Below are 13,220 nucleotides of genomic sequence, written 5' to 3' on the forward strand. Positions count from 1 at the left end.
AGGCTCAACAAGAGTCAAGAACAGAACAACGCATCCTTACATGCTCTCACAGAACTTCCTAAGGGTGCTGGGTTTTTCCTGGTTGCGTCTTTGTCGAAACCAACGTTGAATGCTGCGTACATCCCAGTCCAGCTGCTTGGAGAGGCCTTCCAGCCTCTTCTCATCTGGATGCTGCAAAACAGAGAAGCACAAAAATTATTTTCTTGCCCAACTGCATTAACACTTTAAATTCAGAACCACTGTAACTAACTCTGCCTTCTTATCAAGGCTGCCTGTCAGACACATGGATACACAGAAATATGTTCACAGAAATCTCTACTGGCAGATTCCCGTCAGAATGCATTTACAATGACAATTATTGGTCTAGAAGGACAGATGCTGTTATACAACATGCAGGTTCATTACTAATAAGAAACTTTAAAGGGACAATGGGATTGAAACTTGCTTGAAACTTGGAAATGAAGTTTAGTAGGCATAAAATGCCATGTATTTCTGGAGCAGTRACGCTTACAACACCCCACTGCCTGCTACACACTATACCTGTTCCACCCTCCCACATCAGGATCTTGGTCTTATCAACTGTTGCACAACGGAAGGTAGTTTGACTGATACAGAAAGAAGATAAATCCCATGTTTGTGCATGACAATGTTACAAAATTAGGTCATTAAACAAAGTGACARCTTCAAAAGGAAAATCACCCTGACAACAGTGAGAATTGTTTTCTCTTCTGTKAAACTAAATATGCACAAATAATTCTCCAAAGCAGAAAATGTGGAAGTCTCATACCATTGGCATGGCTGCAAATAGCGCAGAGGTAAGGGAAAAGAAAATTAGTCTGTCCTTAGTCTCAAGGGCAGTACCAACCTCCAATCATACAGCAATTCTACATGTACAGTAAACCATGTGTACTACTTATGTATTTCTCCTGATCACATCCTTTCTTAAAGAAACAGAAAAAGCTTTTGGACAATCTGTTTTCTGGAACTTTAGCCTTATTTCTGCAAGCCAGTTACATAACATTGAATGGGATATAAAGAGCCCTTACAACAAAAAGATTTAAATTTTTAAAYGCTGCAAGACATAAACCAGCAAAACTTTTGTTAGGCTGAAGTTTAGCCTATCAGCCTCTGTGAAAACACAGGAAAAAGAAGGGAAAGGAAAGGATGAGAMAAGAGAAGGGTGAAGTATTTGCCATTCATCTCAATGAAGTTTTTCAGTCAACCAAGGTATCCACTAGTTTTTCAAGGTTAAGAAAAGCAATTACTGTAACCTTAGAAAAATGAAATGTTTGATGCAGCCTTTGGGAGTTTGGCTGGACAGAACTGCTGTACAGGATTCAAAAAATGCAGCTTGTTAAATTGGACAGTTGCTCTGAGAGAAGTTAACTGGTTCTTGCAGGAAAGTAGATACTTCCTTTGGAGCTCTTGACACAGGTATTTCAAGCCCTGTGTCAGAYTACCAGATTCTATTTAAGGAAATATTAAAAAAAAACCCAACAAACAACCCACAACARACAAAACCTAACCATTCTTCCTTCAGCTGAGTCGGTGAAGGCATGCCCTTGAGGTTTCAGAAACAAAGCATATGCAATTCCCTCCCTGAAAGCAGGACAAAAGTCACACCAAGTGCTGTTGTGATCTCAGGATAGTGTAGGGCACACAAGACAGATCCACAGCATATTTCACTGTCTGTGATAATAAACCAAATGCTGCACTCTATGACTTCAATACTCTCTGAAGTTTACACTGATGCCCAGCTGCAGCCTGGAACTGAGGTGGGATTGGGAAGCTCTTGCAGAAAAATTCGGGATACTTCAAAAGCATGGAAAGAACAACATACAGGTTTAGTTGAGATGTCATATGGTGAGAAATGTAGAAACAAAGATAYAAGTTGTGGGTGAAAAACTTGTATAGAAAAGATATGCAAATAAAACATAATTCAGTCAGTTTCTCCCACTTTTCTATCTCATTCTCCTGTAGATGGGACACCTGCAAGACAGGCAGTTGCCCTAGAAGGAACAGCTTTGAACTTYCATGGAAAGCAACAATTTCACTGGCTCACAATGAGCTCTTTTTTTTTTTTTTTTTCAAAAAAAACCCAACTATTTTGCAAAAATTTCTAACAGATAAGAAGCAAAAAAAGTAGGTGATCATAGAGCACCAAYAAAGTGTTTCTGTGGCAATTGCATTTTTTTTTTTTTATTGAAAGCTTGTAGGAGACATCACAAAGGGATACACAACCGCTTGAATTGACACACTAATGACATCCCCAATATTTGCATTTCTGATTTTAGGTGTAAAAATGTATTTATCTGTTAGCTTTGGTTTGTTCAGACATAATTTACAGCGCCACATCCCAGTTCATAAGGTAAATATTTGAGTTAGACACCCTACCTTTGTAATAGCTGTGAAAACCTTTTCCAGGATAGCATTAGGTTGAGCTTTCTGCGGTCCATTGGCTTGGACTTTAAGGCCTAAGGCACATGGTTTAGCAACGAACCTGTGAGAAATAGGAAAAGGAGAGAAGAAAACAGGTGAAATCCTTCAGTTATTTACTTCGTTACTGTAATCAATCAATGACATGTGGTATATGGGCAAACATAACCCTGCCAACAAAAACAAAACTTAATTTTACAGCTCAAAAGCAAACTCATATAGGTAATTACATCACAAAATAAATARCATCACTTTGAAGGATGAAAGGTACTCCGTGGAACACACGAAACAGAGGATTTTCTTTCATGTTGTGAAAAAAGAGATTAGAACAAAAGCATGAGAGGAATGCCTCCTAGAGAAGCAGTAACTAATGAAAAGAGCAGGGCAGCTTGCAGAGATGAGGAGCATATAATGTTATCCTCCAAACAGAGCCTTTTTTGTAAATCAGTTTCCAAAGTAGCTACTGCCTCAGGACTCCTTTGGCACAAYGGAATTTCAGAATCCTGAAAGGCAGCAAGCACTTAAGCTGCCCAGTCAATACAATTTTCTAAAAGCATAAAACTTACATGGTACAGARACACAAGCAGTGCTCTGCCCTCCAAACTCTTCTGCTAAAATCCAAGGCTGTCTCATCCAAATTCTAACACTAATCCATAAGTTCTTCGWTCCAGTTTAGATTTGAATCATATAGTTCACATTACCTATATTCAAAGACCACCACTCTAATAATGAAAAATTAAATTGTTAGTAACTATGAGTCCAACTCTGGAATTCCCATGAAAGCTACAAACTCTGTATAGGAATCACATTCATATCKGAATCAGAATTAACTCCTGCCATCTTTGAACTATATAACTCTTGATTTCACTTAAAAGTCTCTGTTTCCTAAAACTTCATTTGCCTACAAAGACCAAAACAACACTTGGTACTTAAGTAGTTCCACATTTATCCAGCTTAATGACCACAAGCGATTAAAAATCACAAAATTCTTACCCACACACAAACCCCACTTTAAGCACTGTTATAAGCTACAACTGCTGTTTCTGCCATGTTTAAGACAGTCCAGCTGATTAAAGAGGTAAATCCTAGGCAATATTATAGTGGTTACAGCAATAGCATTTGATAAAGAAAGATGGGTGATGCCAGACCACCCTGCTTTCCTGGAGAAAAATTCTTGATATATTGATAATATTCCCATATGAAAGGCAATTCCACATCCTGAAATAATGTTGGTGACTGTTTGAGAGTGGGAAGATGAATATCCAAAAGCACATGCAATGTATCAGTGAACTTACTATTTGCTCCCAGTGTGTTACAGAAGAAAAAAACCCTTATTCTCTGTGAAAGTTTGGAGGCAATCTAAATTGATTGCAGACTAYAACAATTGTGCTAGCTCAAAGCATCAACCAAATTAAGGCATTGAATCACGAGCAAATCCCCTGCTTCAGGGTTTAAGACCTTTGACAAAACTGGTTTCACTGCTCAGCTCAAGAAGGCAGTCCAGTCTTCTGCAAGCTCTGTAGGTGTTAGATGTAAATACAGTGTAATCTAGTCACACTGGAAACTTCTATATTAGTTAAAGTATAAGCAGACAGAATAAAATTGTATTCTGTAGTTCAACACAGACATAACCAAACCAATGCTGACCATCGCTGTTAGCTGATTACTAAAAAGATGGCTGAAGAAGCCAACGGAGTTTGATTTCAGAAGGTTACTTTACAACTCCAAGGGGGTCTAAAACACTTGGTCATGTAACAGAAGGGCGCAGAATATTAGTATGGAAGTCTTTGTTTTGTATCTAAAAGCTGAAAAACAGACAGAAATTCCAGTCCTCCCTATTAAAGACAATTTAAAGACAATAGAAACAATTTCCTGAAGAGTAAGCAATCGAGCCAGACAAGAGCCAATCCTAAAAGRGACAATAAAGGCGATGTCAATCAGGGAAAGCTAATTTACCAAAGCTATAAAAGGAAACACTTAAAAGTAGAGAGGCAGAGGAATGCTGTAGGCAGAGTAAAAGCAAACAAAATAAATGGAAGACAACAGCAGTAGCAGCTTCATGCTCAGCTTCCACCATCAACAGCAAGAGCAAGAAACAGTTGTTAAATAAACACAAAAATAAAAATTGTTTCCGATGGATATTCTGGCCACTTGCAAAGTCAGTTTCCTCTGAAGTAAGACATGATTTGGGAGTTTTTTGTTCATTTGAAGGGTATGGGKTTTTTTCCTTTGGTTGGGTGGGGGGATTTTGTTTGTACTAGTGGAGTTTTTGTTTGTTTGTTTGGGTTTTTTGCTGTTATTTTGTTTGTTTCTTGTTCTTTTAATAAAATACGTCTTTCAACTTCTGTTTCACTTTTCTCCTTTTCCTGAGTGAAGAAATGTGATAGCTATATCACTCCAGTAGRAAGGCAGGTCCCTAAACATGCTAATTTAAAAGAAAAAAAGCAGATAAACAGTCCCAGTTAGAAAAAAATTCTACAAAAAGCAATTCCAACAAGTTTTAAGTTGAGCTGATCTTCATTTAAATATAAATATTGATGTTATACTCATCTAAAACAAAACACTAACACACATTTTTCTAAACACGAATGTGAATTTCTCTGCCTTTCCTGCTCCTGTTTTCCACATGTATGGGAGGAATGGGCACATGACTCAAAACAGAGTCCACAAGGACAGCAAAGCACAGCCAGCACATGTACAGGGTACACAGCTGCAAGACACAGGATTATCTTGGCCAGCTATGTCAGTGATGAAGCAACGGGGAAGGCTACAAAAAACCCACAAAGGTCCTACTAGGACACACAAGAGAAACAAAGCAGTTTTAAGCACAACATTTTATATACWGGCAATACTGAACACCGGTTACTTTTGGTGGAACTTGCAAAATGTGAGGTGTTTTTTATTTTTCATACAAAAACTTAACTAATTCAAGCGATACTTTACAGGATAAAAATTGTTTATCAAGGCTATAATAGATTAATGTAGAATTCATKTAATAGGATCTCAAATGTTACACCAGGTGTCATAAAAGCATCATTAACATGATACTTTTCTTCAATAATTTCAATTGATTCATAAGTAAAAAGCCAGAATCAATGCTTGATATATATACAAACTATGAGTGTTTTGCCAAATGCTGCACTTCTTAAAAGCACTATTCATTTTTTCCATTTCTACTAACACTGTGGTATTCAATTCCCTTAACAGTCTTAGTGAAACCCATGGGACTGTTTATTGCATAAGGTACTGCAATTAAGAGAGAGTAGCTATTGTGAAAGAGTAAGGAGAGGGGAATTGAGTATATTGCCAGCTTTTCTCTTTAAAACATGGAAATCTGAATGAACACCACACTAATATCTCTTCTTCAATGGATTTCAGCACAGCTGAGTCGAAAGCTGGCATTCAATTAYGCAGAAATTAAAGGACAAACACTTTTTGCTGAATGCAGCCCCATCTATTCTGGATCTAGAAATTAAAGACTCACATAAACAAGGGAATYAAAATCAGAATTCAACTACCTTTTCAAAGGCAGGTTCCTCACTCACAGTCGAAAGCCACATTTAAAAACCAAACCAAAAAGCCTCCAGTCAGCCAGTTCAGATAGCCAGATACAGATAYATAACTCTTTAGACACCTGGGGCACTGGGAATGTGCCTGGAGGGCCCTCTGAAGGCATGTGAAAGTGGTGTTCTCACACCAGCAGGTCATCTGCCATTTCCGAGCTGACCAGAGTAGCCACCCTTTAGCAAATTCATGTCTGACAGTTTCTGAGCAGCTCTGAAGGTATTGAAACCATCACAGAGCCCAAAGCAGGTAAATAGGCATTGCAGGTTTGGGTTTTTTAAACAGCCTAAAAGGTCTGCAAGAATTAACAAGGCTTTCCAAAGAAGGCCAAAAAACACAGAAAAGCCAAAAAACCCAAAAATTAGGCTGTGTTAATGAATATTAAATTAATGTAACTCATGGCCTTTTTAATGTATGGGGCTTTTAATAAAAAGCTTCTTCTAAACCGTCAATTAAAAAAAAATATCAGTCTTACAATAACTGACAGTATTAAATAAGTGATACATGTTAACCAATTATTTTTACAAAAGGATAAGATTATCCATTCAACAGAATCTAAACCAAAACGTAGTCGGTTGATACAGAGAAAAAAGGGTGTTTAACACTTCTGCACTTAAAACTGGCATGTTTAAAATAAGTCACCGTCAGAGGGAAGCATCTGCAAGAGTCTTACCAGGTCCCAAACCCAGCAGTAACTGGCAAAGTTCAGACTTTTATTTTTTTTCATTAAGATACGTATCATTCCACAAATTAGCAAACCTTTTTTTCCTTGCAGTATTTTAAGCACAGAAAGTTTCTTCCCTCACTTAAGCAACTTTATTTTATGGCCAATTTCAATACAGAAGCCCACTCAGAAATTTTCATTAGTGCAAGTGAGAAAAGCTAAGCCAGCGAATATTTCACACTTTCCTAAAAAAATCTTGGTTAATCACAGCTTAAATCAGTCCCTTTTGTCACTCATTTTATCAAAAGTAGGTCACATTATGGACCAATAGACATGACTAATGGCCTGTTATTACATACCATCCATCCCCTAACAGTCTATTTTCTGAGAGGATACCTCAGCACGGCACAAAGGATCTGCACAAAATCATCCAGGAGACTGCTCCTGCATGACCTCTGCCAAGAGGTAAAAAATACTGTGAAGCAAACAGGCAGGACCTTGGCTGTGAAGTCCCCATGTACACTAAGAATATGCAGTTTTCGTTTAGCCTTTCATGCTCACAGAAACATTTGAGTTAATTGCCTGTCAGTGCACAATGAGAGCTTGAGTCTCSTGTTCCTGTGCTGAGGATGCATCTATGTGGAGTAGTTTGAGAAAACTGTGGTGAATGTTAAAGAGTGCAGCACATCTCTGAGTCCTTCCAGGTATAACTAGATGATCTCCAGAGATCCCTTCCAACCCCAACCATTCTGTGGTAACAAACTCTAGTTAAGTGGTAGGCTTGATTACATACATACAGCATCTCTGCAAAACTGGTAAAAATTCTCATGCAGACACTGGCACAGTTTAAGTGGTGCTTGCATAAAAGGCTGCTCATGTTGCTAACACCAACCAACGGTGAGCTCAAAAAAARCCCAAACAAAACCAACAAGCAARCTATTCCTTGCCAATCATGTCCATAAAATCTCATTGTTTTCTCTCAGTACACTTACAAATATCAGGGAAGGCAGTTAAGCCAGCAAAAATTCCTCTCTGTGCTAAAGATGTACACAAATCTGTTTTGAAGAGTCTGGCTTCTTTTTTGAAAGAGTGATGCAGAGCAAATTTTCCCAGCTCATCTACTTTATGCTTACTAAACACAGATTATTCCAGGGATTTATGATTACAATTGTCTGACTTGTTGGACATTGCTTGCTGGTTTTAAACAGAAGCAATTTAAATTTGCTCTAAGGATGGGTAAAAGCAGAAGAGGCTTGTTTCTGAGCAGATGCTCAACCAATTTACTGCCACAACACTCAAAAACAAGTACTGAATTTGTTTTGTTACTTTGGTATAGCTGACCTACTTAACTCAGAAGTTACTTGTATTAACAATAATTAAAACAAAACAAACAAAAACACCCCCACAAACCCCAGAAAATATGTTAACAGTCCTGGATCAAAATCAGTAGATAAACAGGTTTGTCCCCTCAAGACAAGGTGGTATCCCAGAACTGGTTTTGACATTATGTTCCCAACAACTTATGCTACACAAGATCCCTACCCAGTGGGATACAATGTCTGATGCACAGGCAGAGGTCTTAATGCAGATAATCTCATCCAAAATGCATGTACACAGGAAAGTTAACTTCACTGAAAATTTGTGGATGTGCTGAGAAATGGGTCAGAACTCCCACAATGAAACCTTTTCAAAGCAAAGAACCTGTCTGCCSAAGCAAAAAGCCAAGCACACAATCTGTACGTCAGCAAGAGCCTTCTCCTGCCGAACATCCCAAGCAGTGCCCTCAGAGGGCAGTGGGACGGAGAGCAGGGCCAACCCTTTCTGGGGGACCTATTCCCAACCCTCCTGAAATGACTTCAAAAAAGCATACGGATGCACCTACCTTTCATCTGAGATGTTGAATGCTTTTCCTTCTCTTCTTATAGAGATGCAATAGCTGTTATTTCCACACCAGCATCACCAYCACATAACTCACATTAAATAACATAAACTAAACACTGTATGGTGCAATCCACACGTGCTTCCAAAAAACAAAAGCTAAGCAGTTTGCAAGAGAATTCAGCTTACAAAATTAGTGAAGTCTTGTCTTTCTTTGGCTTAAATTAGACAAAGCAAAATTAGACAGCAGTCATACTCACTAGAAGGGAAAAAAAAAAAAAAAGATAGTGGGAAAATCACTGCTTTGGAATTTGCAGTGTTTTTCCCCCAAGATTTTGAAAGCTTTTTGTTAATGTTTTGACCCAAGAGACCTTTCTAACAAGCAAACATGTCTTTGACCTCAGAATTTCTACAAAGTAYCTAGGTTTCATTAAAAGGCTTAAAAAACTAGTCACAAAAGCAACCAACCAGCAAAACACAGCAAAAAAACTCCAAACAAACAAAAAACCCTCCAAAATCAAACAACCAAACCAAAAAATCCTACCAAAACCAACAACAATTATCCATATCCTACTACTTCTTAAACAGAGACCTAGAAACCTATTTGAAACCTTTCCTAATAAAGGGTATTGCTCACCCCTCCTAACAAAATACAAATTACACATCAAGCTGGCAGTAGAAAACTCATCTAYTACAATCCTTGGACCTCACAGAGCAGGGCTGGCAGAAGCCTGCAGTGCCATTGAGGGCTAGTGGAACTAATGGTCTGGAATGATAAACTGCTTATCTATAGAAAGAAGTGCAATCAATACTTTACTGGGTGCAGGTATTTGCYAGGATTGAGCAGGGTGGGGCCCTAGAAGGCAGTGTTTTGGGCTCTGTCAGGTTTGCTCCGTGGGCCAGATGGACCTGCCAGGGGTACTCAAGTACTGCCACAGCCCCTGAAATAGTACAGCACCATTCCCACGCACTTTTCAGCCTTTTAACAGGAATTATTCTTTCCTTTAACAGATCAAAGATGRATATGGATGGCAGGCTAAATAACAGCCCTGTATCTGTAACACTTGATTCAATAARAATACTGACATGTACACATATCAGCTGTATAAAACCACTCCATTGCCGATTGCAAGAGCAATGCTTTACCTTCAAAAAGGTTTTTGTAATTTTGCATCTGGGGATAGAACGCCCTATAAATTCAGCATACTGATGTCTCAGCATCAAGTGTTTTCTGAATACCATGCAAGTGAAATTTGGTTTTATACAGATGTGCTTCAGAGAAGGAAATTTGGCCACAGTAATCTGCTTCAGGGCAGTGACACTCAGGAACTTACATTCAGGAGAATTTTCACATAACAAATTTCACTTTACCCAATGGTGTGTGAAAGATAGCTGTGTGAAAAAAGCAKATTTGGTAGCTGYATTTCACCATTCAGGCATACTGGTYAGTACAGTGCAAACACAYATAATTTTAAATAAATAAAGCAAATTATCACTCAGCAGCAGTATCAGGAAATGTTTTCTCCAAACAGAATTATTTGTAAGAAACACAACTGACATAACTGACCGATATCTTTCAATCACTGTAAACTATTTCATTTTTGCAGCTGGATTTCTCACATTTATATTGTCCTGCCTTTTTGACTGAACATGCACTTCTAAAAGACACATTTCCTCATGGTGCAAAATGTAAAAAAAAAAATTAAATTAAAAAAAAAATCTGGAGATTCTGCTTCACTAAAGAAAACCATGACCGGTAGCATGTTTRGCTTGAGCTACCTTTGCATACCTGCTGGCTCCCATCACAAGCTGTAGGCCAGACCCCACTGACCAAGACCCCAATTCCAGACTCTATTCACATACTCCCCTATAAATTTTTCTCTCACTGGTTTGGATAGTCTCTTTAATCCTTTCTACAGGCTAGTTCATAATGGGACTGACTCATGCAGAGGGTGTTCAGTCACCAATATGGGACCATCCCAGTGCAGCCTTTACCAGCAGTGCTCCAGTTGCTTTTCCAGTCAGTTTGTTACTACAAAAATAGGAGAGACACRAGTAAGTCCAGCACCTTACAAACAGAAGTAGTCCTGTTTTCCAAATATGGAAATATTTTTTTTAAAAAATATATGTATGTATAAAGTTATAAGCATTTCAGTTTCTCCTTAAATTCTAAGACCAAAGTGGAGAGGAACTRCATGCTCCAGAATAGCAACAAGCACTGCACAAATGTAGACAAAGGTCACAAATAAATATTTTTGCAGCCAGCTGTCTAATGCTTTCTTTCTTTGTAATYTCTAAAAATAAAGAGTTTAGTCACTCTGTAACTTTCCAAGCACAGATCAGGCAGAGGAAGAAGGAACGGAAGTGGAGGTACACTCCAGTCCCCCCATCTCTCACACTCTGTGCCTTCYCTCAGCTACCCTCCACCAGCATCACCAAGGCTGTAGAAGGTATGGATGATACAATTCTGAAGGTATCCCTCTTACCCTTTTTGCAGTAAAATCAGGACACACGCGTCAGGGTCAATGGTAAAATTCATCTCCAAGATTGTAGCCCACTGCTAAAGGTCACTGAAGACAAAAATATTCTCCCAACTTCTAGAAAGTTGTGGCTTAGGGACTTTCTAAACCAAAAAAGGCATCTTTGCACATAGCAGTCCCAAAAGAACTGACCCTTCCTCCCCAAGCTGCWCTAGTAGCTCACTGAGCCTGTGAAAACTTTCCACAGTCTGTGGCAGAGCTCCCCAGTGTAAGTTCTGACTCTGTGAAGATAACTATCCSACTTAATTTTGAACTCATTGCTGGCCAGTTTCATTTCTCCTTTTTTATTTCTTGCAGTCAATCCCAAAGCATTCTTTGTCACTCCTAACACTACAAATTTGTCTCCTACTCCCCTCTGCCACCTTCTAAAATACATGGCTGATATGTCCCTTCATTTCAGCACGGGTGGGACAACCAAAGCAAAGAGCCAACCATGAAACACCGACATATTAAAACACACATGGATGAAATGGGATTTGATGCTGGACAGAGAAAAAGGCAGAAAGACAGCACAGAAAGAAACGAAAGACCAACAACTTAATTTTTAAATCACAGTASGTTACCCCAATACAATGAAACGGTTCCAATCCTCCAGGCCCTGCAGCATTATTTTATCTTTTACTTTGGTCACATCTTAAATATGTGAGCAAAAACAAATTAAAAATTGTGAGCAATACCTGTATCTACAGTAAAGGCACAGCCAAGGCATGCCATCCACTGGCCTCTTGACACATACACACACTTTTAGTGCAGTTCTCCTTCATCTACCAAGGCAGATTCTAAGGTGCAAAAGAAACTGCAGTTATCTGCCTCTGAGGCAAGACCCAAAGGCTGCTAAGTTGATAATTATAGCAACTATCTAAARTAAATTTTTGATAAATAACATAGCTCTGCCCACTAGAAAGTCAGCGCTACTTCTCCAGGTTCCTCCATGGTGGTTCTCAGCCTGGTCAGCACRTGGTAACTTGTCTCATCAATGTCCTCTTAAATTCGAATGTATTTGSCTTACTCTGATCTATTTACTACCAGAAGGCCAAATAATGAAGGATGTAGTTACAAATTCCTAGCGATCACTAATAACAAACAGTCTGGTATTATTACTAAAGACATTAGCAAGTCACAGAACAGAACTTGAAGAGTTCAGCAACACCTTCCTTGAAAATACTAAGACGTGCCTGAAATGTTGGGAAATTTTATTGTTTACCAAGAATAGAAACTCATTACATCATACTAGATTAGAAAACATTGTTTGAAAGTAGAGAAGATAAATGATGCTTCATATACAATGAAACATTAAAAAAATAATTTAAGTCCTTAAAATGTTTCAGGATTTGAGGAGCACAAGGATCCCACCCTCCTGCCCTGGTCCATGGTTTGTGCAATAAGGTCCTGAGTAAGGCGCTGCAAGAAAGGTAAAGCCTTTCTCAAGGTAAAGTATTTCTCAAAAAATACTCTCTTCTGAGAAAGGGGACTAAAAAAACGTATTAGGATACTTATAATTCAAAAGATTTATAATAAATTGTTTTTCCAAAAGAAGTATTTCAGCAAAAGATTTATTAAAATACCTATACAAATGTTCATACCTGAAATCTCAAAAACCAGCTCAGRTGGACCCCTTTTGAGAAGTAGTTTTCACTTGCATTGTATGATCATTAAATACCTTATGGACTGACCAAAACATTCAACAAAGACAAAAAGCAACTAGGTCTCAGTAGCTCCCAAGTCTTCCTGTACATTCTCAGCTTTCTATTCTAYTGCTGAATTTTCTTAATGCCTTCTTGTTGGATTACCAGCTCAGCAGGGCACTCTTTCAGAAAGGCAGAGCAGCAATCTGGAAGGCAGCTGCAGCTCTGTAAGCACAAGTGCAGAGCAYCCAGCTCTCCATATGAGTTTACTGACCCTCTGACCCTATTTTGGGGWGCAAGGGGAACTAGTGCCCGCCAGGGTACAGGATATCCTACACTGCAGTGTTTGAAATGCAGAGCCTTATGTGTTCTGCCTTCTGCACTAAGACTGTCCTGAAGCAAAACCTGCCATTGCAGGCAAACAAGTCKTGCACACAAAAAGCCCAAAACACAGCTGACAGGCATCTCATTGTACTCCTAATGTGATAAACAATTAGTGGTCAGACAAAACAG

At 38.7% G+C, this 13,220-nt stretch overlaps 1 protein-coding gene across 1 annotated transcript in view; it reads right to left on the reverse strand.

Moving 5' to 3' along the window:
- CERS6 (ceramide synthase 6) overlaps positions 1-13,220 on the reverse strand; it is a 97,151-nt gene that overhangs the window by 62,484 nt on the left and 21,447 nt on the right. The window contains exons 2-3 of the mRNA XM_057371718.1: positions 2,395-2,500; positions 41-171 (exon numbers count right to left, since the gene is read on the reverse strand). Of these exons, the coding sequence (XP_057227701.1) occupies positions 41-171; positions 2,395-2,500 (237 nt within the window). The remainder of the gene's footprint in view (positions 1-40; positions 172-2,394; positions 2,501-13,220) is intronic.

Source organism: Malurus melanocephalus, unplaced genomic scaffold (assembly GCF_030028575.1).
Source record: "Malurus melanocephalus ecotype Western Australia unplaced genomic scaffold, MMel_1.1 scaffold_155, whole genome shotgun sequence".
In the NCBI taxonomy this organism is placed as follows: Eukaryota; Metazoa; Chordata; class Aves; order Passeriformes; family Maluridae; genus Malurus; species Malurus melanocephalus.